At 43.2% G+C, this 25,207-nt stretch overlaps 1 protein-coding gene across 1 annotated transcript in view; it reads right to left on the bottom strand.

Moving 5' to 3' along the window:
- LOC126268107 (calpain-C) overlaps window positions 1–25,207 on the bottom strand; it is a 417,830-nt gene that overhangs the window by 383,118 nt on the left and 9,505 nt on the right. Inside the window, exon 2 of the mRNA XM_049973621.1 lies at window positions 517–658. Within this exon, the coding sequence (XP_049829578.1) occupies window positions 517–654 (138 nt within the window). The 5' untranslated portion in view covers window positions 655–658. The remainder of the gene's footprint in view (window positions 1–516; window positions 659–25,207) is intronic.

The following is a 25,207-nucleotide window of genomic DNA, read 5'->3' as shown; positions in this document are numbered from 1 at the left end:
ATAGTGCTCAGAGCCATTTGAACCATTTTGAAGTCACATATCTGTGAAGATATTATGTACTATCGTACTCTCATTATCAGTCGAAAGCCTTTCGGAAATCTAGGAAGACAAACTCTCTACCTGTTCACTTGCAGCTAATGTATGACATCTTTTTTAAATGAACAATGCAAGTTACGGTCCACGCAACTGGTTTCTTCTGAATCCGAGCTGATTATGTGAGACAAGTTTCTTTTTCTCCTGGGACGTCATAATGTTTGAGCTTAAAGCATGCTGTAGGATTCTACAGCCGACGTCGGCCTGTTGGTCACTAATTTTGTGCATCCGGTCTTCTAGCCTCTTTGCTAACAACGCTGACCTGATCTTTCTTCCAGATATGAGGGACTTGTTGCTGCGCAAGAGCTTCCAACCTAGAGAGGATACTTGTTCTTATAAATGATAATAAGCGTAAGCTTACCATAGTAGCTGCTAGGATACGAAGTGAACGCTGCGGCTGCCGGTGACATGGGGGGAACTCACCTTGGGCCTCTTCCACACGAACTGGAAGGGCGGCGTCTGGTGGTAGAAGACGGAGGACTGCGTCGCCGGGAAGTCCGGGTCCTCCCACAGTTCGCCGCGCTTCAGGCAAGACCGCTTGATGCGCTCGTAGTCCGTCATGGCCCTGAAACAGCAGGTAGCGACACCTGTCATGCGGAGCTCCACACATCGGACTCTCTATGACATACAGTTTACAGTCGCAGTACAAGAGCAATAATGACATAACTGCACAATCACATGTGCAGTTTATAATCGTTTATTCTATTACTACCTTAGTACCCGAACTTGTCCAAGCATGTATTTATTACAGTCTTCTACTAGCCCTCATCCTCCCTCTCTCTGGCCATCTCTTACTCCCACCTGTCTCTATCCATCTCCTTCTCCCTCCCCCCCCCTTGTCCATCTCCTCCTCCCCGACCCTCTGTCCATCTCCTTCCCTCCCTCTCCCTCTCCACCACCTACTCTCTCCATGTTATCACCGCTACTCCAAAAGCAACTTGCCGGTTCTTACCCTCATAATGTTTCTTTCCAGATCGGAAGTATTGGTTTGGTGGATAAGTTCGTAACGTTTACTCATAAGTTTAACAAACACAAGCCGCCCGAGCGGTTCTAGGCGCTACAATCTGGAACCGGGCGACCGCTACGGTCACAGGTTCGAATCCTGCCTCGCGCATGGATGTGTGTGGTGTCCTTAGGTTAGTTAGGTTTAAGTAGTTCTAAGTTCTAGGGGACTGATGACCTCAGAAGTTGAGTCCCATAGTGCTCAGAGCCATTTGAACCATTTTGAGAGTTTTTGGGGAGGGGGGGGGGGGCAATTGTACAGGAAGACCAAGGTTTGCTGCAGCAAGCAGGTTCAAATGGATGTAGGTTGCAGTGGCTATACCAAAAAGAAGGATGTACTAACGAGGAGAGCTGCTTCAAACCAGTATTTGGACTGAAAACAACAACAACAATAACGTATAACCCACGGTGTAAACTACAACACACTCCTTAATCGCCGATCGTCCAGTACCACAGAATGCACTTTCTCGATAAAAATGAATTAAAAACAGTCTTGACAACAATAAAATATTTATTTACTATGGTATAAGTAATACTTATAGTCCTGATCTTCTCTTCAATACTGCTCTGTATCACTTGTTTGGTTCTAAAGGTCTTGTGTAGTATATTAATGTTCATGGCATGCTCTACACATTATTTAAGTAATGGCAAATGTAATGTTGTGGTTTAAAGCATTTTAACCAATGTCCTAAAGAAGGTCCATGACTGAAACCGGTCGATATGTAGGTTTAAAATACAAGCGGCTGATGTTCAAACATGCATTTTATACATTACTTTACGGTTGTGGATAGTCTCCCTCCAAAAATGTTTAAAAGTGCAACACTTTGTCACGAAGAACGTTTAAACTAACAGCCTGATTCATACGTGGTACGAAAAATACCCCCAGAACACCATAGGATCACTTGCGGCGTGAACTGTACTCCCCACACACTGCCGGTTCAACATCTCGTTGGGCTGGCGGTGCACACTACGCCTTTCATTATTTGAAACGAGGCAAAACCGCGAGTCATCGGTCCACACTACGTCACGTGTCACCTGCTGTCTGGTTTCCGTGTTGTTTAGTCCACTGGAGACCTGCTGCCTTGTGTAGCTCTGCGAGCAACGGCCTTTTGCAGATTAGCTCTCTCCAATTGCCCGTTGTATGAATTTCCTTTCACAGTGTTCGCTCGGACTCTGGTTGTAATGGGCCTGCAACTACTGACGGTAGCGGCTCCTGTTGGGTTAATGCCAATTGTCTTTGACCCACTACTGATCCCTGTCAGTTAGGATCCCCTTTTTTCCATTACTTTTACGCTGCGATGCAGTTTTGCGAGTGGTATTCCATTTCTTGTAGATACGCGAGACAGTCTCCAATAAATCGGATAGTTCATTGACAGAGTAGTCGTGGGCACGCTCAAACACGATAGTTCCTTTCTGCCGTTCTATCACTCCACGAGAGCCAGTCTTACAGCGCTGATTCCACACAACTGACTGGCGCATACATAGAATTACACTGACATGACTGCCGTTAGTGGTGGATGATCGAAAGACCGCATGCTACGTTCTATGCCATCTGTAGACCTCCATGCGGACCAATGTGCTCCTTCAAGGATCGATTAATATTTTATCCGGTGAGCTTGCATTGTTACCCACCAGCTGCCTGCTGTTCATGGCGTCCTGCACTCCATGACCCTATGTCGTCCTCGTAATTTTTTCACCATCATCTTACAGAAGGCGATCAATTCAATATTTCTACAAACCACCTTCCCTCCTCCGTATTAGGAAGCTCATACCATAGAAACGTATTTCGCTCTGTATTTTCTGTGTGTACAGTCGTCATTCTACCCACAAAATTTTATTCCGTATAAGTCAAGACAGACAAAACTCACAAGCGCTGTCAGTTATCCAAACATCTGGTGGTAATAAAGAACATAAAAATGTAATTTTTGTGTAGACTTTTTTCCAGTATGTGGCCAATAGAAGCACTTAAATTTCACAACTTTTTGCTATTTTCGAGCATTCACTTGCAGATGTGATAAAATTACAGGAGATTCATGCTTAGCAACCAAGACATAATACATTAGTGAAAGGTACGGTGACTTACGATAGTCACTGAAGCAGAACACTAACACGTCATTTACTTGTAGAATTCTAGCATTGATAGTAGTGGACAAAATTGTAATGTAGAAGACCCCTTTGTGAATTCATCATATAACATTTTTTCAAATTAATAACGTCTCAGGATTAGTTATCAATGCGATACCGTGCCGAGACGCCAATGTCGGCATTAACATGGCTGATATGTGGACCTAAAGGAAACGAAGGATGGTTGACGTCACCAACAACACGAGAAATCTGCAGATCAGAACTCGCCATCCATGGGAATAAGTTGCTCTTGACCGTGAATGCTGTTGTTATTAATGCCTTCAATTATTTAAAAATTAGAAAATATCAGGTCGCAGACGGAAAATAGGAAAGGAACTGCCATGTTACCTTCATTGGTTTAGCCACCTCAGAATCAAACTTTCACCTTCCAGCTAGCCTAGGTCTCGGACTACACCACATATCATTCCGTCACCGCAACCTCATAAAAAATACATGGGTCTAGAATACAAGGAAATCGAAAACATCGTTCCCCTCAATGAATCCACATCTCCACTGGTAAATAATACGATCTAAGGCACCACATAAAACCAAACGACGCGTTCTTTATAAACGTATGACAGACATCTACAACTGAAACATACAAAAGACAGACCCAGAATCTATGTACATAACGCCTGACGTCACACTTCAAAGGATTTACAGATGACTTGTTTTTCACTAGATCCATCGCGCCCTGCAGCAGGCGACATATATTCAAAATACATCACAAACTTGTCATTTTCAAGTGCTTGTACTCCTAAGTGATAAGTTAAAATTCAAACGTATTACGTACGTACAATTATTTAAAAGCTATGAAACAAATCTGGTTATTAATCATCTTTTCGAGCTACTTCATTTTCGCGACGCAAATTCCAATTCTTCGAAACTTCCAGCTATCTTTACTTCTTTTATCTGTACGCAGTCCTCATCTATTGGTCCAGTTATCTGTGCTGCGTTATTTCGTTGCTTAATGGACAGCATTATTGCGTCAGAGGTGTGCCTTTTAACATTTACATTGATATAATTAAATTTCCCTCGAGACATTTGAGTCTCATCTTTTTCTACGATGACAAAAATTTTGCTTCATTTCTTCAGTTTCCATAATTTATATTGATGTTCTCCGTTTAACTGTTTCCTCGCCAATCCTTTAAGCATGCCGCTTGTCTTGGGATTTTGCAGTGCCTGCAAAACAGGTGGAAACGGGGACGCTGCCCAGCATCACACGGGTTTAGGGGTTGCCAGCTGGGCAAAGGATACTCGCCTACCAAATCCACATTTGTGCTTTCTCCTTTATACTCATTACTGGTTCTAGGTAAACAATCGTAATATCCTTACTCAAATCTGTCTTACTTTAGTTACATGATCAGCTAGGAAGGTTTCTTTTATACTTGTGTGAAATCTGTGACAAAGTGTAAAATTTTTAAAAGAATGTTATTGTAGAGGATAGAAAATTTTCGCTAAATTTATTAATATCACAAATTTAATTTAAAAAGAAACGTGGAGTTAGGACGTTACCAATATCAAATACTGATACACAGTAAATTAGCTAGCAAACGTTCTATAGTACAGAAATGAGAGGTTTCGACCACTAAGATAGTGAAAATGCGTGACCTCTGGACGAGCGAAATACTTTAAGACGCTTCTTTGTTACTGCTCAACTTCCATTTTTGTGCTATCTGCGCCATTTCTTGATATTTTTATCGATATTTTACCTTAATAGCCATTCTGGACATTTGCAGACGTTTTCGTGACTCGTAAAATGTTGCTCGATAATGAGGACATGGACGATCAAGGCTAACCGCTCAACACCGATATTTGATCTTTAGAAGACGGCGGAATCCAACCACGTGCATTAGTAATGGAAACTTATAACTCTGAAAATGAGTGTGTTTTCTGTATTGCTAGAAGTTACGAAATTATGAATTTATTGTCTCAGAAAAATAACTAAAATTTTATGTTAATCTGACTTCTTATTTCCAACATTGTGTCTGTGTTAGCTAAGCCAGACTGATTTATCATAGCAGTATGCAACAACCTACCTTTCACTGTTTACAAAAGTCTAAGTATTTCGTTTAAATCCTTTGTATTTGCAGATCCTTGTGTTTACCGTGTTTGCAGTTAAAATTATTGGATGTATGTTCCGCCAGTTATGCAAAACCACCGTTTTTCCAAGTTCCCAAACATGTTTCAGCACCTTTGTTCAATCATCAGTTGGTTTCTGTTTTATTTAACCTTTATTGCGAACATTTTTACTAAATGATTACTAAATTACCGGAATATTTAGTTCAGACAACAATTTGTTTCTTTTATTTAATACCTTTACACTCGGTTTTCATGGTTTTTCAGGACTATTTGTGAATTATTTATTACAGGTAGCTTGTTATGTGCAACCAAACGATATTATGGGAAATTTTGTTGGGAGTTAACCTATCATTTTATGCTTTAAACGTAATTTAGTTAGCAAATTGTTGTTTCAACTAAATATTCCCGTAATTTTGTTCAAATGGTTCAAATGGCTCTAAGCAGTATGGGACTTAACATCTGAGGTCATCACTCCCCTAGACTTAGAACTACTTAAACCTAACTAACCTAAGGACGTCACACACATCCATCCCGGGGCAGGATTCGAACCTGCGACCGCAGCAGCAGCGCAGTGCCAGACGGAAGTGCCTAGAACCGCTCGGTCACAGCGGCCGGCTGTAATTTTGTAATCATTTAGTAAAAATGTTCACATTACAGATTAGATAAAACAGAAACCCACTGATGATGGCACAGAGGTGCTGAAACAGTATGAGAACTTGGAAAAAATGGTGCTGGCAGAACTTACATCCAACAATTTTGTTATAAACTACCGTGTGAATATTTGTGATCTTATCAAGTTGGAATAACCAGTGCTGATGAACGAATAAATGGTAGGGCAGCACTATAATAAGGTTGTGTTTCTGCAGAACGGTTTCATACAAATGGTAATAAATCTAAAAATAAGTTATCTAAAACTGGTTATCCGTTTCAGTCTACTGACCTCAAATAAAAACCCACTACGGATCTCTAAAATGAAATTAGATCAATTACAAGGTGAAAATGACAGGCGCGATTTAACTAACAATTCGAACAGCGTAAATCAGAAGTTGTTCTTCCCGTTCTGAATTCTTCCTATCCTCGATCTACCACGAAGGGACGACCACTCGCAACACGTTATTGGAAACTATCTTTTACAGTGTTTTGCATATTATAAACGCCAAGGTGCGATGACAAAGCCACTCTTCCCCTAAACAGTGCATTGCCTCCACACTGCCTGCTTACCGTGCCACGTGTATGCTACCGGCGCTTAATATTCGTTTCATGTAGGTTGTGGCACGCGTCACTTCCGGGCGGACGTCAAGATATCTTTCAGCAACAGGAATTGTGGTATCACTACAAGGAAGGCATACTCCCAAATGGCCTAGTGCTTTAGAGACCGCAAAATCAATACATTATACCTGGTATCTAGTGCAAATTTTTGGTGCTATGCGTGAATTAAATGCTTTTTAGAATTTACTGCAACAGACAGTTTGCATCCCTTTTTGCACGTGTGCACCTTCTGCTGCCTTAAAGTAGGTTAGACAGACTGACGTCTCAGTATCTCCAAATATACCACAAACTGTAATTTTTAGGGTACTGTACTTCAGTCGGTAAAAACGAAACCCTCACAGCGCCACTTTGTTGTCCCTCTGTCTGTCCGATAGTTCACGAATCGAGTTGAAATTTATGTCAAATAGTAATATCTACGGTCTCCTGTCGCTGTAAAAAAGTGAAGCTTACGTGTCACTAGAATCAAAAGATACGGCCACTTTTATCACATATTTTGACACTCGCAAACTCATTCATCAAAACCTAGATAGTACTTCACGTCGACCTAGAGTCATGAAATTTACCAGGAGGCAAGTTTTCACACTACAACCAAAGGACAAAAAATCCGAAATTTGTACATCACATAAAAAATATTTCTTTTGTCATTTTCTATCTGACATCAGACTTGAAATTAATACATTTTCGAAAGTCTTTGAATCCCTGTATCCGATATCTTACCAGTATCAGTTCGATAACAGACAAAAATCATCGAGATCCTCGATTTCCGAAATGCATTATCGGTCTACAAACACAATTAAGTTTGTACGGAATCCTCAGTGTGTGAGTCCTACTCGCACCTGGCCAATTTTCTTTGTCAAGGCCCCACAACGGTTCCAGTGCTGGTCGTAAATCAGTAGAAGGCCGGCCAAGGCTAACCGCTTCAAATCAAGCGTTAGTAACACGTCGAAATCCGTCGACGTCCATAACAAAATAATGTGCAGAGTTATCAGTTGCCTCAGCACAGGATGAGCAGAATTAGTAGACACGGCAAAAAATCTCATTGGTACCAAGAAATTCGATTATTAGGAACTAAATTCATAGACATAAAACCTGCCAGGTTAGCCGAGAGCGCTAATGGGCTGCTTCGTCGGGTAGGCGCGCCGGCTCTGGATCGAATCCGCCCGGCAGATTACCGACGAGGGCCGGTGTGGCGGACAGCCTGGATGTGGTTTTTAGGCGGTTTTCCACATTCCACTAGGTGAATACCAAGCTGGTCCCCAAGTCCCACCTCATTTACACGCCCCGCGGACATTCGAAACACTTTCGCACTGTTTCATGATTTACACTAGACGCAAACAGCTGGGGTACACTCATTCCGTCCTCGGGGCGTACAGTCTCGGTATGCCTCACGGGCGGCCCACATTCCTACCGAGAGCGCCGCTACTATCCACAGTCCCTGTCCATTTCCTTCGCGCTCGCTGCTCTGAGATTCCAGCAGGATCCAGTCCTGCCTCGGGCATGGATTGTGTGATGTCCTTAGGTTAGTTAGGTTTAAGTAGTTCTAAGTTCTAGGGGACTGATGACCTCAGATGTTAAGTCCCATAGTGCTCAGAGCCATTTGAACCATTTGATTCCCGCAGGAGGTAGGATGCACCTGTGCATACTGTAGTGATCCAGCTACACGCAGCTAACAAAATTGAGACTTCACGTGCTATATTATCTAGTTCAGTTACGAATCAAGCCAAATGTAGTGATCGTGACTCAGTCCTGCCACTAAATTTTCGACAAAACGCCATAAAACACTGGATCAAACCTGCTCGTTGCAAATCTGATGTGGTGTGGAAAAATCACTCTCTGATTTCTACTAACAGAATTTGGCGATTGTGCCTAACACAGTTAAATACGGTACACCTGCAAGCGTATATGGTTATATGGTGTAGCAATAGGACATTTACTTCTAAGTGAACACAGAGTGCTCAGTCTGACACTTGTTATTATGTTTACTCGCATCTACGTATATTGTACCAAGCGGGTGTAAACAGCTCTGCTGTTATTGGCTGTTGCATTCAGCTTTATGGCGGACGCCACAATTCGAACAAATACAATGCCTAAATAATTGCACATTCAATTCACTCACAGAAATTACGGTGCTCACATGTTTCACACTCACCAAGACATACTTAAAACGTGGGCAGTGGCAGCAGCTCTAAAATTATGAATGACAGAAATAGGCATAGGATTGGAAACAACTACACTAATGGAGGTCAATAATGTCTACATTAATAACAAAATTTCGCTAACATGATATTTATTTTAAAGAACAGACAAATTAAAGATTAGTTTCTTTGAACAAGTTCCAAATACAAAGTTTACAATTTTATTATTTGTTGTAGTCTTTGACGAGAGCTAAAGCAGCTATCCTTATCTGTTACGATGCAACCAGTGAGGTGCAATGTAGTTTTCAGCTTACTGTCACAGACGACGTGTTGAAATAAGCTCCAACATGTGTAGATGCTGCATATCAATTCTCATGTGAAATTTTACTTTCCACTCGGCGACGATTTCATCAGTGGCGTATTATAGGCCACTGGATAGTTGGACGTTGTTAGAGTTGTTGCCAACATTCAGCTTTGCACGAGCGATTTACTGTGTGTCTCACGTACAAGTCTCACGTAATACAGTTCAGTAGAGGGTTTTAAAGTTATTTGGATCGCGGAATTACAACCTGTTCGTTTACCACTCGAATAACGCGACCGCGAACTCGTCACTGTTACCGCGCGGGATTAGCCGAGAGGTCAAAGGCGCTGCAGTCATGGACTGTGCTGCTGGTCCCGGCGGAGGTTCGAGTCCTCCCTCGGACATGGGTGGGTGTGTTAGTCCTTAGGATAATTTAGGTTAAGTAGAGTGTAAGCTTAGCGACTCATGACCTTAGCAGTTAAGTCCCATAAAATTTCACACGCTTTTTTTTCCCCGCCACTGTTGGTGGGAACATGCACACTCGTAATAAACAGTTTCTGTACGCCTGTGGCACAATTATCGGTTCATGCACACGACAGTAAGCGACGGCGCTAATATGCATTGAAATCATAAAGTATTTAAAACGAACAGCGATCACAGTTCTTTCCAGAACACAATAACTACAAATGTCGTCTGTCCGTAGCCACATTGCCGTAGTTACGCGACGCAGTTTGTTTGGCGGTTGTACACAGGCCAACATGTCTGTCCACTTTAAACTTTTTTCACTCCGTTACACGAAGGAGCAGAAATGTATCTAATCGTTAATCAGTTTCGTTCGCACCGATTGTTTCACGACACGATATAGTCAGCACACTTTTAACCTCCTTCCACCTTCCCAGTACAAACATCACTCCACACACGCTCTACTCACACTGTGCGAATCTCACAATCGATATTCTGATACCTCCCGCTCTGCTTGTACAATATCTCAGGTATAAATTTAACTTTAACTTTGACCAAAAAACGTAATTACTTATGTCCAAAATGGAGGTAATATCATTTGCATACTATTATATTCAACAAAAAGTTAGTCATTACGTTGTAGAACAAAATAAACACTATGCTGTATCACCAGAAAGTCATGTACAACTACGAAAAAAGAAAGAAAGCAAGAAAGTAAACAGAAAAAAAACACTTACATAGGTCGCAACTAGCGGTGTTTTCAAAATATGCACTGAAGAAGGCGGACCCATTGCCCCTCTCGACGAATCAGTTATACGAATGCGTTGTGTCTATTCCTTCGGACATGTCTGAAAGAACACACTCCACGCATTCGTATAATTGTCCAGTTGCTAAACATCCGTCCGCTTGAGTTTAATGTTACGACTGATCGCCTTCTTTGTTGTACAGTAATTGAGAAGATTGGGCTACGTAACATCGCTGGATTTCAGCCTCTGCCTCCCTTTCATTTCAAATACTCGTCCATTACACTGCATTTGCAATCATCTCGATCTTCCATCCAATGCATATGCATACTTGATACGTCACAGCAGGTTGAGAGACAGTAACGGCACAAACTATCTTCACTAGAACCTATATAGGATATCCGCATTACGCTTCATGTCCATTGTCACGGTTTGTGTGGAACTTATTTTTATATGTAAACAACAAGATTACAGTCAAAACAGTTCGAGACCGGATTAATAAGAAACATTGATTTATTGACTGTTGAAGTAAGCATGTTGTTAAGAAGATCGTTCCAATAATCACGCGGAGTCCGTGAAATCCTGTGGCAACGGAAAATGTTGATCCACAAATTGCATCAGCGCTAGTGAAGGGTGCTTCGCAGTGTTCATATACTTGAAGCAAAGTGAAACATAATCCTAACAGTACTGTGAAGAATAGTTCTCGTCACGTTTCAGTGTGGTTAGAAATTATAAGTCTGCGGTGTGCTCATATTACTGTTACGCCTGATGCTAGAAGAATCGCTAAATTAAGAAATGGAGTTTGTCTGATGTTGAAAGACTGAATTCCTATTGGTAGTCACAGTATTCTTAATTCGACTGTTGGTGCTAGTCTTCTGCTGAAGACGGCACGGAAGTACGATACGAAAAACAGAACTTCTGATGCAATAAATGAAATTACTCCTCATCGTAATCCAATTAAGACAAATCCTGTAAGTAATACTTCGTATGTTCCTCTTCGGACTACATCCGGTTTTAATGCTTCACATTTTCTATATAGCTTCTCCCCAGTTGAGTACAACGCCCAGAACCTTAATACACTCCTGGAAATTGAAATAAGAACACCGTGAATTCATTGTCCCAGGAAGGGGAACCTTTATTGACACATTCCTGGGGTCAGATACATCACATGATCACACTGACAGAACCACAGGCACATACACACAGGCAACAGAGCATGCACAATGTCGGCACTAGTACAGTGTATATCCACCTTTCGCAGCAATGCAGGCTGCTATTCTCCCATGGAGACGATCGTAGAGATGCTGGATGTAGTCCTGTGGAACGGCTTGCCATGCCATTTCCACCTGGCGCCTCAGTTGGACCAGCGTTCGTGCTGGACGTGCAGACCGCGTGAGACGACGCTTCATCCAGTCCCAAACATGCTCAATGGGGGACAGATCCGGAGATCTTGCTGGCCAGGGTAGTTGACTTACACCTTCTAGAGCACGTTGGGTGGCACGGGATACATGCGGACGTGCATTGTCCTGTTGGAACAGCAAGTTCCCTTGCCGGTCTAGGAATGGTAGAACGATGGGTTCGATGACGGTTTGGATGTACCGTGCACTATTCAGTGTCCCCTCGACACTGGATCCAGTCCTGCCTCGGGCATGGATTGTGTGATGTCCTTAGGTTAGTTAGGTTTAAGTAGTTCTAAGTTCTAGGGGACTGATGACCTCAGATGTTAAGTCCCATAGTGCTCAGAGCCATTTGAACCATTTGATTCCCGCAGGAGGTAGGATGCACCTGTGCATACTGTAGTGATCCAGCTACACGCAGCTAACAAAATTGAGACTTCACGTGCTATATTATCTAGTTCAGTTACGAATCAAGCCAAATGTAGTGATCGTGACTCAGTCCTGCCACTAAATTTTCGACAAAACGCCATAAAACACTGGATCAAACCTGCTCGTTGCAAATCTGATGTGGTGTGGAAAAATCACTCTCTGATTTCTACTAACAGAATTTGGCGATTGTGCCTAACACAGTTAAATACGGTACACCTGCAAGCGTATATGGTTATATGGTGTAGCAATAGGACATTTACTTCTAAGTGAACACAAAGTGCTCAGTCTGACACTTGTTATTATGTTTACTCGCATCTACGTATATTGTACCAAGCGGGTGTAAACAGCTCTGCTGTCATTGGCTGTTGCATTCAGCTTTATGGCGGACGCCACAATTCGAACAAATACAATGCCTAAATAATTGCACATTCAATTCACTCACAGAAATTACGGTGCTCACATGTTTCACACTCACCAAGACATACTTAAAACGTGGGCAGTGGCAGCAGCTCTAAAATTATGAATGACAGAAATAGGCATAGGATTGGAAACAACTACACTAATGGAGGTCAATAATGTCTACATTAATAACAAAATTTCGCTAACATGATATTTATTTTAAAGAACAGACAAATTAAAGATTAGTTTCTTTGAACAAGTTCCAAATACAAAGTTTACAATTTTATTATTTGTTGTAGTCTTTGACGAGAGCTAAAGCAGCTATCCTTATCTGTTACGATGCAACCAGTGAGGTGCAATGTAGTTTTCAGCTTACTGTCACAGACGACGTGTTGAAATCAGCTCCAACATGTGTAGATGCTGCATATCAATTCTCATGTGAAATTTTACTTTCCACTCGGCGACGATTTCATCAGTGGCGTATTATAGGCCACTGGATAGTTGGACGTTGTTAGAGTTGTTGCCAACATTCAGCTTTGCACGAGCGATTTACTGTGTGTCTCACGTACAAGTCTCACGTAATACAGTTCAGTAGAGGGTTTTAAAGTTATTTGGATCGCGGAATTACAACCTGTTCGTTTACCACTCGAATAACGCGACCGCGAACTCGTCACTGTTACCGCGCGGGATTAGCCGAGAGGTCAAAGGCGCTGCAGTCATGGACTGTGCTGCTGGTCCCGGCGGAGGTTCGAGTCCTCCCTCGGACATGGGTGGGTGTGTTAGTCCTTAGGATAATTTAGGTTAAGTAGAGTGTAAGCTTAGCGACTCATGACCTTAGCAGTTAAGTCCCATAAAATTTCACACGCTTTTTTTTCCCCGCCACTGTTGGTGGGAACATGCACACTCGTAATAAACAGTTTCTGTACGCCTGTGGCACAATTATCGGTTCATGCACACGACAGTAAGCGACGGCGCTAATATGCATTGAAATCATAAAGTATTTAAAACGAACAGCGATCACAGTTCTTTCCAGAACACAATAACTACAAATGTCGTCTGTCCGTAGCCACATTGCCGTAGTTACGCGACGCAGTTTGTTTGGCGGTTGTACACAGGCCAACATGTCTGTCCACTTTAAACTTTTTTCACTCCGTTACACGAAGGAGCAGAAATGTATCTAATCGTTAATCAGTTTCGTTCGCACCGATTGTTTCACGACACGATATAGTCAGCACACTTTTAACCTCCTTCCACCTTCCCAGTACAAACATCACTCCACACACGCTCTACTCACACTGTGCGAATCTCACAATCGATATTCTGATACCTCCCGCTCTGCTTGTACAATATCTCAGGTATAAATTTAACTTTAACTTTGACCAAAAAACGTAATTACTTATGTCCAAAATGGAGGTAATATCATTTGCATACTATTATATTCAACAAAAAGTTAGTCATTACGTTGTAGAACAAAATAAACACTATGCTGTATCACCAGAAAGTCATGTACAACTACGAAAAAAGAAAGAAAGCAAGAAAGTAAACAGAAAAAAAACACTTACATAGGTCGCAACTAGCGGTGTTTTCAAAATATGCACTGAAGAAGGCGGACCCATTGCCCCTCTCGACGAATCAGTTATACGAATGCGTTGTGTCTATTCCTTCGGACATGTCTGAAAGAACACACTCCACGCATTCGTATAATTGTCCAGTTGCTAAACATCCGTCCGCTTGAGTTTAATGTTACGACTGATCGCCTTCTTTGTTGTACAGTAATTGAGAAGATTGGGCTACGTAACATCGCTGGATTTCAGCCTCTGCCTCCCTTTCATTTCAAATACTCGTCCATTACACTGCATTTGCAATCATCTCGATCTTCCATCCAATGCATATGCATACTTGATACGTCACAGCAGGTTGAGAGACAGTAACGGCACAAACTATCTTCACTAGAACCTATATCGGATATCCGCATTACGCTTCATGTCCATTGTCACGGTTTGTGTGGAACTTATTTTTATATGTAAACAACAAGATTACAGTCAAAACAGTTCGAGACCGGATTAATAAGAAACATTGATTTATTGACTGTTGAAGTAAGCATGTTGTTAAGAAGATCGTTCCAATAATCACGCGGAGTCCGTGAAATCCTGTGGCAACGGAAAATGTTGATCCACAAATTGCATCAGCGCTAGTGAAGGGTGCTTCGCAGTGTTCATATACTTGAAGCAAAGTGAAACATAATCCTAACAGTACTGTGAAGAATAGTTCTCGTCATGTTTCAGTGTGGTTAGAAATTATAAGTCTGCGGTGTGCTCATATTACTGTTACGCCTGATGCTAGAAGAATGGCTAAATTAAGAAATGGAGTTTGTCTGATGTTGAAAGACTGAATTCCTATTGGTAGTCACAGTATTCTTAATTCGACTGTTGGTGCTAGTCTTCTGCTGAAGACGGCACGGAAGTACGATACGAAAAACAGAACTTCTGATGCAATAAATGAAATTACTCCTCATCGTAATCCAATTAAGACAAATCCTGTAAGTAATACTTCGTATGTTCCTCTTCGGACTACATCCGGTTTTAATGCTTCACATTTTCTATATAGCTTCTCCCCAGTTGAGTACAACGCCCAGAACCTTAATACACTCCTGGAAATTGAAATAAGAACACCGTGAATTCATTGTCCCAGGAAGGGGAAACTTTATTGACACATTCCTGGGGTCAGATACATCACATGATCACACTGACAGAACCACAGGCACATACACACAGGCAACAGAGCATGCACAATGTCGGCACTAGTACAGTGTATATCCACCTTTCGCAGCAATGCAGGCTGCTATTCTCCCATGGAGACGATCGTAGAGATGCTGGATGTAGTCCTGTGGAACGGCTTGCCATGCCATTTCCACCTGGCGCCTCAGTTGGACCAGCGTTCGTGCTGGACGTGCAGACCGCGTGAGACGACGCTTCATCCAGTCCCAAACATGCTCAATGGGGGACAGATCCGGAGATCTTGCTGGCCAGGGTAGTTGACTTACACCTTCTAGAGCACGTTGGGTGGCACGGGATACATGCGGACGTGCATTGTCCTGTTGGAACAGCAAGTTCCCTTGCCGGTCTAGGAATGGTAGAACGATGGGTTCGATGACGGTTTGGATGTACCGTGCACTATTCAGTGTCCCCTCGACGATCACCAGAGGTGTACGGCCAGTGTAGGAGATCGCTCCCCACACCATGATGCCGGGTGTTGGCCCTGTGTGCCTCGGTCGTATGCAGTCCTGATTGTGGCGCTCACCTGCACGGCGCCAAACACGCATACGACCATCATTGGCACCAAGGCAGAAGCGACTCTCATCGCTGAAGACGACACGTCTCCATTCGTCCCTCCATTCACGCCTGTCGCGACACCACTGGAGGCGGGCTGCACGATGTTGGGGCGTGAGCGAAAGACGGCCTGACGGTGTGCGGGACCGTAGCCCAGCTTCATGGAGACGGTTGCGAATGGTCCTCGCCGATACCCCAGGAGCAACAGTGTCCCTAATTTGCTGGGAAGTGGCGGTGCGGTCCCCTACGGCACTGCGTAGGATCCTACGGTCTTGGCGTGCATCCGTGCGTCGCTGCGGTCCGGTCCGGTCCCAGGTCGATGGGCACGTGCACCTTCCGCCGACCACTGGCGACAACATCGATTTACTGTGGAGACCTCACGCCCCACGTGTTGACCAATTCGGCGGTACGTCCACCCGGCCTCCCGCATGCCCACTATACGCCCTCGCTCAAAGTCCGTCAACTGCACATACGGTTCACGTCCACGCTGTCGCGGCATGCTACCAGTGTTAAAGACTGCGATGGAGCTCCGTATGCCACGGCAAACTGGCTGACACTGACGGCGGCGGTGCACAAATTCTGCGCAGCTAGCGCCATTCGACGGCCAACACAGCGGTTCCTGGTGTGTCCGCTGTGCCGTGCGTGTGATCATTGCTTGTACAGCCCTCTCGCAGTGTCCGGAGCAAGTATGGTGGGTCTGACACACCGGTGTCAATGTGTTCTTTTTTTCCATTTCCAGGAGTGTATAAACACATTAGCCGGCCGTGGTGGTCTCGCGGTTAAGGCGCTCAGTCCGGAACCGCGTGACTGCTACGGTCGCAGGTTCGAATCCTGCCTCGGGCATGGATGTGTGTGATGTCCTTAGGTTAGTTAGGTTTAAGTAGTACTAAGTTCTAGGGGACTGATGACCTCAGATGTTAAGTCCCATAGTGCTCAGAGCCATTTGAACCATTTGAACCATAAACACATTAAACCTTCAGTAAAGTCCTTCTTTGGGGTATTGTTCAACTCCCTCGTCACATTGGCTTGCATGTCGGTTATGTCGTCAAAGTATTCATCCTTCATATGAATTTCTGCAATTTTTCGTTGCGCGGTAATTTCGTGCTAATAACAAAAAGTCTCGTCACCAGTGATGATTCTTTTTTTTTTTCCAGAAAAGAGTTGTCCGCATTCAGCAATTCAATCACATCGCGGCAGGCACACAGCCTTCGTTGTCTTTGTTTGGGATTCAAGGTGTGTGGCACAAACTTTGCGCACACTTTTCTCTTCTTCAAAATTTCTCTTCTTCAAAACATTCTGTACAATGTACACTGCTTTTTTTTTTAGAGATGGTGCTCCGCTGCGATTGGTGTCCAAGCTGCCACCGTAATTACCGCGCTGACTCCGCTTATACGTCAGGACCCAAATCAGTCTCGGAGCTTTGTGGACGGAGACTGTTCGTTTTCAGCCTTAACATACTATGAACGTTCCTTCTTTCATATTGTCTTCTTCAACACCTTTACGGCACCATAGCTCGATAATAAGGATATGGAAATCAAATGAACATTGTAATAACAAAAAGTTGCCACAATGGATAGAAGTACTGTTCCATAAACTGCGAAAAATTAATATTGCCTCAAACGAACAGTCCAGTTTATTTCCCTTACATGCTGTAAACAGAGTGTAACAAGAACAACAAAAATATCATTTACAACGATTCAACATTCTGAGAGGAGGTGAATAAAGAAACATAGTACAGTCACATTAATGTGACCACCGCCTATGTTCGACGTCAAAGTACGATAACCACACATAGAGGGCAGGTGGCAGGACTAACAGTGGAGGGTATATAAAACATGTCGGAGGGGAGGGGGATGGGGGGGGGGGGGGAGCAGACGCAGAAAACAGTGCAGTCTTTGTCGTAATGTGGGAACGGAGCGATTTATCTGACGTCCAAAACGGAATGATCATTGGCTTCCGGGCCGAAACTGCTAAGACTACTGTTGCAGTTGAGTATACAGAGAATGACAAAATGGCGCCATCCAAAACAGCCACCGACGCAACTGCAGTTCACCACGGGCCACAGATGGGTGGACGAAGGCTGCTGAGATATGCATGGGCGGACTGAGGTACAACAGTTGGGAAGCTGACCGCCCTGATGAACCAAGGAGCTACCAACAGTATCTCCTCATCAACCGTTCAACGAACATTGCTGCGAATGGACCTCCGCGACAGGCGCCTGATTTATCCACCCATGCTGACTGCTGTTCATCGTCGAGGAAGTTTGGAGTTTGTACATCAATACCGCAACTGAACGTCCACTGGGATTAACCAGGTTTTATGCTCCATCGGATAAATGGCCGTTGACTTGTACGGCCCTGCAACTATCGTCGGAAGGGTCCTGGCCGGAGGAGGAAGTCTGTGATCTGGGAAATATTTTCGTGGCGTTCCGTAGACGACTTCGTCACTCCTTTAAGGCACAGTGGTTCAAATAGTTCAAATGGCTCTGAGCACTATGGGACTTAACATCTGAGGTCCCCTAGAACTTAGAACTACTTAAACCTAACTAACTTACAGACATCACACACATCCATGCTCGAGGCAGGATTCGAACCTGCGACCGTAGCGGTCGCGCGGTTCCAGACTGAAGCGCCTAGAACGGCTCGGCCACACTGACGGCGAAGGCACAATGGATCAACACAAATATGTATCGAACGTTGGGGACCATGTCCACACCTACATGCAGTCTGTTGTTTCTCGGCATGACGGCATCTACCAGCAGGACAACAGGACAATGCAATGTATCACAAAGCTGGTAGTGAATGTGTGTGGTTCGAAGTGCACCAGGATGAGTTTTCTGTACTCCCCCCCCCCCCCCCCCACACTCCCCCACTTATTTAAACCCAATTGAAAGTCCGTGGGACCACCTCGATCGGGCTGCTCGCGGCATGGATCCTCAACCGTGGAACCTAGCGCAGCTGGCCACGGCACTGAAGTTGGCATCGCTCTACATCCCTGTCGGTATCTTCCACAACATCACCGACTCTCTCTCTGTACGTCCGCGCTGCAAACTGTGGTTATTCATACATTTGTATAAGTGACTGGAGCCTGTTTGTCTTGTGAATAAAATGTAGCGAATGCTTACGCTGGCAAGAGATATTCCGAGACTATTTTCAGACTATTTAATGATGATTCTGAGGTTTTATAGGAGCTACATCGCCCCCCTCATTCCCTACCCCTTCTACTGCCCCCCCCCCCCCCCCCACCGCCTATGCGAATGAAACCAAACACAAAGGCTGCAAATGGAGGGATTGTGCCAGCCAGGCCAATGAGCGATAGTACGTAAGAGGACAGAACCCTCACGCTGTAACTAAAATATTTCTTTACCCGCAAGTGGGCCATTGTATAACAACTTTTGTAATATGAGGTGGTTATAATTCGCATCTTACTACTGATCGATCTGAAACGATTTTTAACTTCTTCGTAATATACCGAAAGAAGCTTTGTAGGCCGGCCGTGGTGGCCGAGCGGTTCTAGGGGCTTCAGTCTGGAACCGCGCGACCGCTACGGTCACAGGTTCGAATCCTGCCTCTTGCCCGGATGTGTGTGACGTCCTTAGGTTAGTTAGGCTTATATAGTTCTAAGTTCTAGGGTACTGATGACCTCAGATATTGAGTCCCATAGTGCTCAGAGCCATTTTTTGAAGCTTTGTAGTAAAAGGCGAGTTATGAATATCGATTATAATTTTCTCTACAATGCATTATTTTAAAAAAATTATTTTATTTTGCTGACGATATGCATTTACACAGCAACGTGAAAAGGGACACCTTTGCTATCATAGCTCAAAAGAAATGAACTCTCCAGTTCCAAGGAAAAAACTATACTTGGTTGCTAAAGACATTTAGGCGGTTTTACATCTTTGCAACGATACTGTTGTGCATGTAAGAAGTTTTTGTTTTTAGTTTGTCCTGCTACCTCACAGAGGAGCCATAGAACGGTGCGATGTCGTCCTGTAGAATGGCACTCCACTCTTTGGCTACTCAGTGTCGCAGTGGGTCAAGGTTTGTTGCTGGCCTTGGTGGGCCGACCGCGCGCTGTCAGATCGTGGGCATCAAGCTAATCACGGAAGTTAACGTACAGCTGGGAGAACTCGGTAGCTACGAAGAAACGCTATGCAAGACGCCTTTACCCAACTGGAAGGGCACACACCCTTGACAATGCAAACGACACCTGGAGTGCTAAGATGACGTTTTAGGTGTGCGCCGTGTCTTTCACTGGACTTCTTACGAACACATCAGGCGATTAGTCAAAGTGTAAAGCGAGGCAGGAACTGCTCATCACAAACTACCATGAAACTAGAACTTTACTGGTAACTGATAATGTACTCCTTCCGCAGAAGATCACACCCATGCTCCGCTGCGCCATATTTTCGATTTCTTCCTCCAGTGGCAGTATTTGAGGTAAGTTGCAAGGAAGCGAGACATTTACACAGCAGCGAAAGTGACTCGTAGGTGAATCATTGAACCATAATAGTTCTTACTGGCGTTACACGTCCAGTGCAACATTGGTCCTGATTCGGTCAGCGGTCGCGGATCAATATACATTGTCTAATTGTGTGGTGCAGTTGTCTATCCATCACTGTTGATGGGAACCAAGGCCGTTGATATATTGACCTTCCTCGGTCATTGATGTATAACGTCGCAAAGCCACGCACTGCAAATGTTTCACCCACGTCCACGGCAAGATATTGCTGAAATTTATGAAAGAACAAATAGTCTTGGTGGCAAAATTGCATTTTTTTAGTTTATTATCCTCCAATGACGCGTTTCGCCTTATGCGAGGCACCTTCAGATTGGCCTACGAGAAAAAATACAACCTTTCTTATAAATGGCTTGACCCCGATTTAGAAAATTCGGACTAGCGAGAAAAAACACTGGCAAAACACAGTGTTAAGAACATAGGATGCCGCGCATACAAATGTTGTAGCATGAAACCACCTTAGTCAGAATTTGAAAAAAACATTTCGCAGTGTCCTCTAAGATAAGAGTAAAATATATCTGAATATGGCAGATAAAATGTTCAGTAGTCTAGTGCACTCAAACAAAAATTTAAAATTTAAAAATATATAAAAAAACAATTTACTGACGTAGTCGATGTTAAACACATGAAAGCCCCATCAGGTAGTTGCCCTTATCAATTATTTTAAAAAAAGGCCTCGAGTGTTGTCCTACAAAACACATCACTTCGAGAATAGTCAAGAAATAATCAAAAGCAAACAACCGGCTTGGTTTCACAAGAAGTACGTATATCTGTATAAATAGGAAGCAGATTACCTTGTCAGATATGCGGCGCCGTCCACATCCAGTAAAACGATATCAAGCCTCCAGAGATGCTTCACACAGTAAATACTTAGGAAGCACAGTTGCTCAAGCTTCTGGCTGTGTGCATAGTATTGGGCATAGAAATGTACAAGAAGTATACGGCTAGTATACGCAACCTACAGCAGATGGTTCCTGTAAATTCACAAAGAGAAATACGAAAGGCAATAAAGCCATATAAAATATCTTTCTTAAAATTACAGGGTAGATGTTTATACAAATGGGTCATAATAAACAAGAGATATAAATTTTTAAAAATATCAACAAGTAGAAAAGTGTATATTGGTGTGGCGCAAATGAATAAAACCTGCACGAGGGAACCAAGAGAACTAATTTCTTAGCGGACCAGGTAGTACTATGGCTAAAAATCATTCCGTACACTTTTTCCCCTTGAGTCAAAATTGGGTCACAGACGCGCTAAATAACGTCATATAATAGTCAGTAAGCTGAGAAAGTAAGACAGAATCAGTAATATTCTATCTGGATGCTCTTGGTTCCCTCGTGCAGGTTTTATTCGTTCGCACCACAGCAGTATACACTGTTCTATTTGTTGATTTTTTTAAAATTTATTTCTCTTGTTTATTATGACCTATTAGTATAAACATTTTACCTGCAATTTTAAGGAAAATCTTTTACATGGCTTTACTGTTTGCCATGTTTCTCTTATTTATTACATGAGCCGTCTTCTGTGGGCTGCGTATACTAGCCGTATACTTCTTGTACGTTTCTATGCCCAGTACTATGTGCACAGCGAGAAGCATACGCAACTCCGCCTCCTACGTATTTACTGTGATGCATCTATGTGGGCTTGATCCCGTTTTAGTGGATTTGGACGGCGCCTCATAGCTGACAGGGTAACCTGCTGCCTATTTATACAAATATGCGTACCTCCTGTGGGACTCAGTCGGTTATTTGCTTTTGAATACTTCTTGACTATTCTCGAGGTGATGTGTTTTGTAGGGCACCACGCAAGGCCGTTTTTAAAAGGCAGGGGCAACTACCTTCTGGGGCTTTCACGTGTCTTTAGGTGGGATTTCCCCGTCAATTCAACATCAGTAAGTTGTTTCTTACATACTTTAAAATCTTTGTTTGAGTGTGTTTTGTGCTTTTAGTGCATTAGACTGTTTACTGGCTTCTGAATATTTTAACGGCTGTGTTTCATACAGCACAATTGCTTTTCTTTTTCAAATCATGACCACGGCGGTTTTCTGATAGGTCATTTGTATCCACGGTATCCTGTGTGTTTAACACCATATTTTGCCAGTAAGTTGTTTTATTTTCTCTTGCTATTCCAATTTTACTATATCGAGCTCATGCCATTTATGAGAAACATTGTATTTTTTCTCGTAGGCCAATCTTAACATGCCTTGTTTAAGATGAAACGCGTCATTGGAGGATAAATAAAATTTAAAAAATCAAGTTTTCCAACCAAGACTACTTGTTCTTTCGTATTGTTGCCGCTAGTTCCAGTACCACACAGCGTAAGCTGGGACTGCCTATTCCAGCCTGGTATGTTCTTTACCCGTCGTCTAGGGGTCTTTGATTCATATTCAAAATCGTCTTCGGTCCCGGGTTCGATCCCCGCCACTGCCTAAATTTTGATAAATAATCCGCACTGGCGGCCGAAGACTTCCGGCATAATAAGTCAGCCTCATTCTGCCAACGGCCTTGTCAAAGAGGGCGGAGGAGCGGATAGAGGTTCAGGGCACTCTCTTGTCCTAGGGGTGGGAAATTGCCCCTAAAGGCGGAAGAATCAGCAATGATCAACGACATGAGGATGCAGAAGGCAATGGAAACCACTGCATTAAAGACACGTAACGTGTATGCACAGGACATGTGGCCTGTAGTTGAAGAAGTGTCATGATGATCTCTCCATTGGCAAAAGATTCCGGAATAGTCCCCCATTCGGATCTCCGGGAGGGGACTGCCAAGGGGGAGGTTACTATGAGAAAAAGATTGAATAATCAACGAAAGGATAACGATCTACGAGTCGGGGCATGGAATGTCAGAAGCTTGAACGTGGTAGGGAAACTAGAAAATCTGAAAAGGGAAATGCAAAAGCTCAATCTAGATATAGTAGGGGTCAGTGAAGTGAAGTGGAAGGAAGACAAGGATTTCTGGTCAGATGAGTATCGGGTAATATCAACAGCAGCAGAAAATGGTATAATAGGTGTAGGATTCGTTATGAATAGGAAGATAGGGCAGAGGATGTGTTACTGTGAACAGTACAGTGACCGGGTTGTTCTAATCAGAATCGACAGCAGACCAACACCAACAACGATAGTTCAGGTATACATGCCGACGTCACAAGCTGAAGATGAACAGATAGAGAAAGTGTATGAGGATATTGAAAGGGTAATGCAGTATGTAAAGGGGGACGAAAATCTAATAGTCATAGGCGACTGGAATGCAGTTGTAGGGGAAGGAGTAGAAGAAAAGGTTACAGGAGAATATGGGCTTGGGACAAGGAATGAAAGAGGAGAAAGACTAATTGAGTTCTGTAGCAAGTTTCAGCTAGTAATAGAGAATACCCTGTTCAAGAATCACAAGAGGAGGAGGTATACTTGGAAAAGGCCGGGAGATACGGGAAGATTTCAATTAGATTACATCATGGTCAGACAGAGATTCCGAAATCAGATATTGGATTGTAAGGCGTACCCAGGAGCAGATATAGACTCAGATCACAATATAGTAGTGATGAGGAGTAGGCTGAAGTTCAAGACATTAGTCAGGAAGAATCAAAACGCAAAGAAGTGGGATACGGAAGTCCTAAGGAATGACGAGATACGTTTGAAGTTCTCTAACTCTATAGATACAGTAATAAGGAATAGCGCAGTAGGCAGTACAGTTGAAGAGGAATGAACATCTCTAGAAAGGGCCATCACAGAAGCTGGGAAGGAAAACATAGGTGCAAAGAAGGTAGCTGCGAAGAAAACATGGGTAACAGAAGAAATACTTCAGTTGATTGATGAAAGGAGGAAGTACAAACATGTTCCGGGAAAATCAGGAATACAGAAATACAAGTCACTGAGGAATGAAATAAATAGGAAGTGCAGGGAAGCTAAGACGAAATGGCTGCAGGAAAAATGTGAAGACATCGAAAAAGATATGGTTGTCGGAAGGACAGACTCAGCATACAGGAAAGTCAAAACAACCTTTGGTGACATTAAAAGCAATGGTGGTAACATTAAGAGTGGAACGGGAATTCCACTGTTAAATGCAGAGGAGAGAGCAGATAGGTGGAAAGAATACATTGAAAGCCTCTATGAGGGTGAAGATTTGTTTGATGTGATAGAAGAAGAAACAGGAGTCGATTTAGAAGAGATAAGGGATCCAGTATTAGAATCGGAATTTAAAAGAGCTTTGGAGGACTTACGGTCAAATAAGGCAGAAGGGATAGATCAGAATTTCTAAAATCATTAGGGGAAGTGGCAACAAAACTACTATTCACATTGGTGTGTAGAATATATGAGTCTGGCGACATACCATCTGACTTTCGGAAAAGCATCATCCACACAATTCCGAAGACGGCAAGAGCTGACAAGTGCGAGAATTATCGCACAATCAGCTTAACAGCTCATGGTACGAAGCTGCTTACAAGAATAATATACAGAAGAATGGAAAAGAAAGTTGAGATTGCGCTAGGTGACGATCAGTTTGGCTTTAGGAAAAGTAAAGGCACGAGAGACGCAATTCTGACGTTACGGCTAATAATGGAAGCAAGGCTAAAGAAAAATCAAGACACGTTCATAGGATTTGTCGACCTGGAAAAAGCGTTCGACAATATAAAATGGTGCAAGCTGTTCGAATACTGAAAAAAGTAGGGGTAAGCTATAGGGAGAGACGGGTCATATACAATATGTACAACAACCAAGAGGGAATAATAAGAGTGGACCATCAAGAACGAAGTGCTCGTATTAAGAAGGATGTAGGGAAAGGCCCTACTCTGCAATCTGTACATCGAGGAAGCAATGATGGAAATAAAAGAAAGGTTCAGGAGTGGAATTAAAATACAAGGTGAAAGGATATCAATGATACGATTCGCTCATGACATTGCTATCCTGAGTGAAAGTGAAGAAGAATTA

Source organism: Schistocerca gregaria, chromosome 4 (assembly GCF_023897955.1).
Source record: "Schistocerca gregaria isolate iqSchGreg1 chromosome 4, iqSchGreg1.2, whole genome shotgun sequence".
In the NCBI taxonomy this organism is placed as follows: domain Eukaryota; kingdom Metazoa; phylum Arthropoda; class Insecta; order Orthoptera; family Acrididae; genus Schistocerca; species Schistocerca gregaria.
This window is presented reverse-complemented; position numbering and strand designations above follow the sequence as displayed.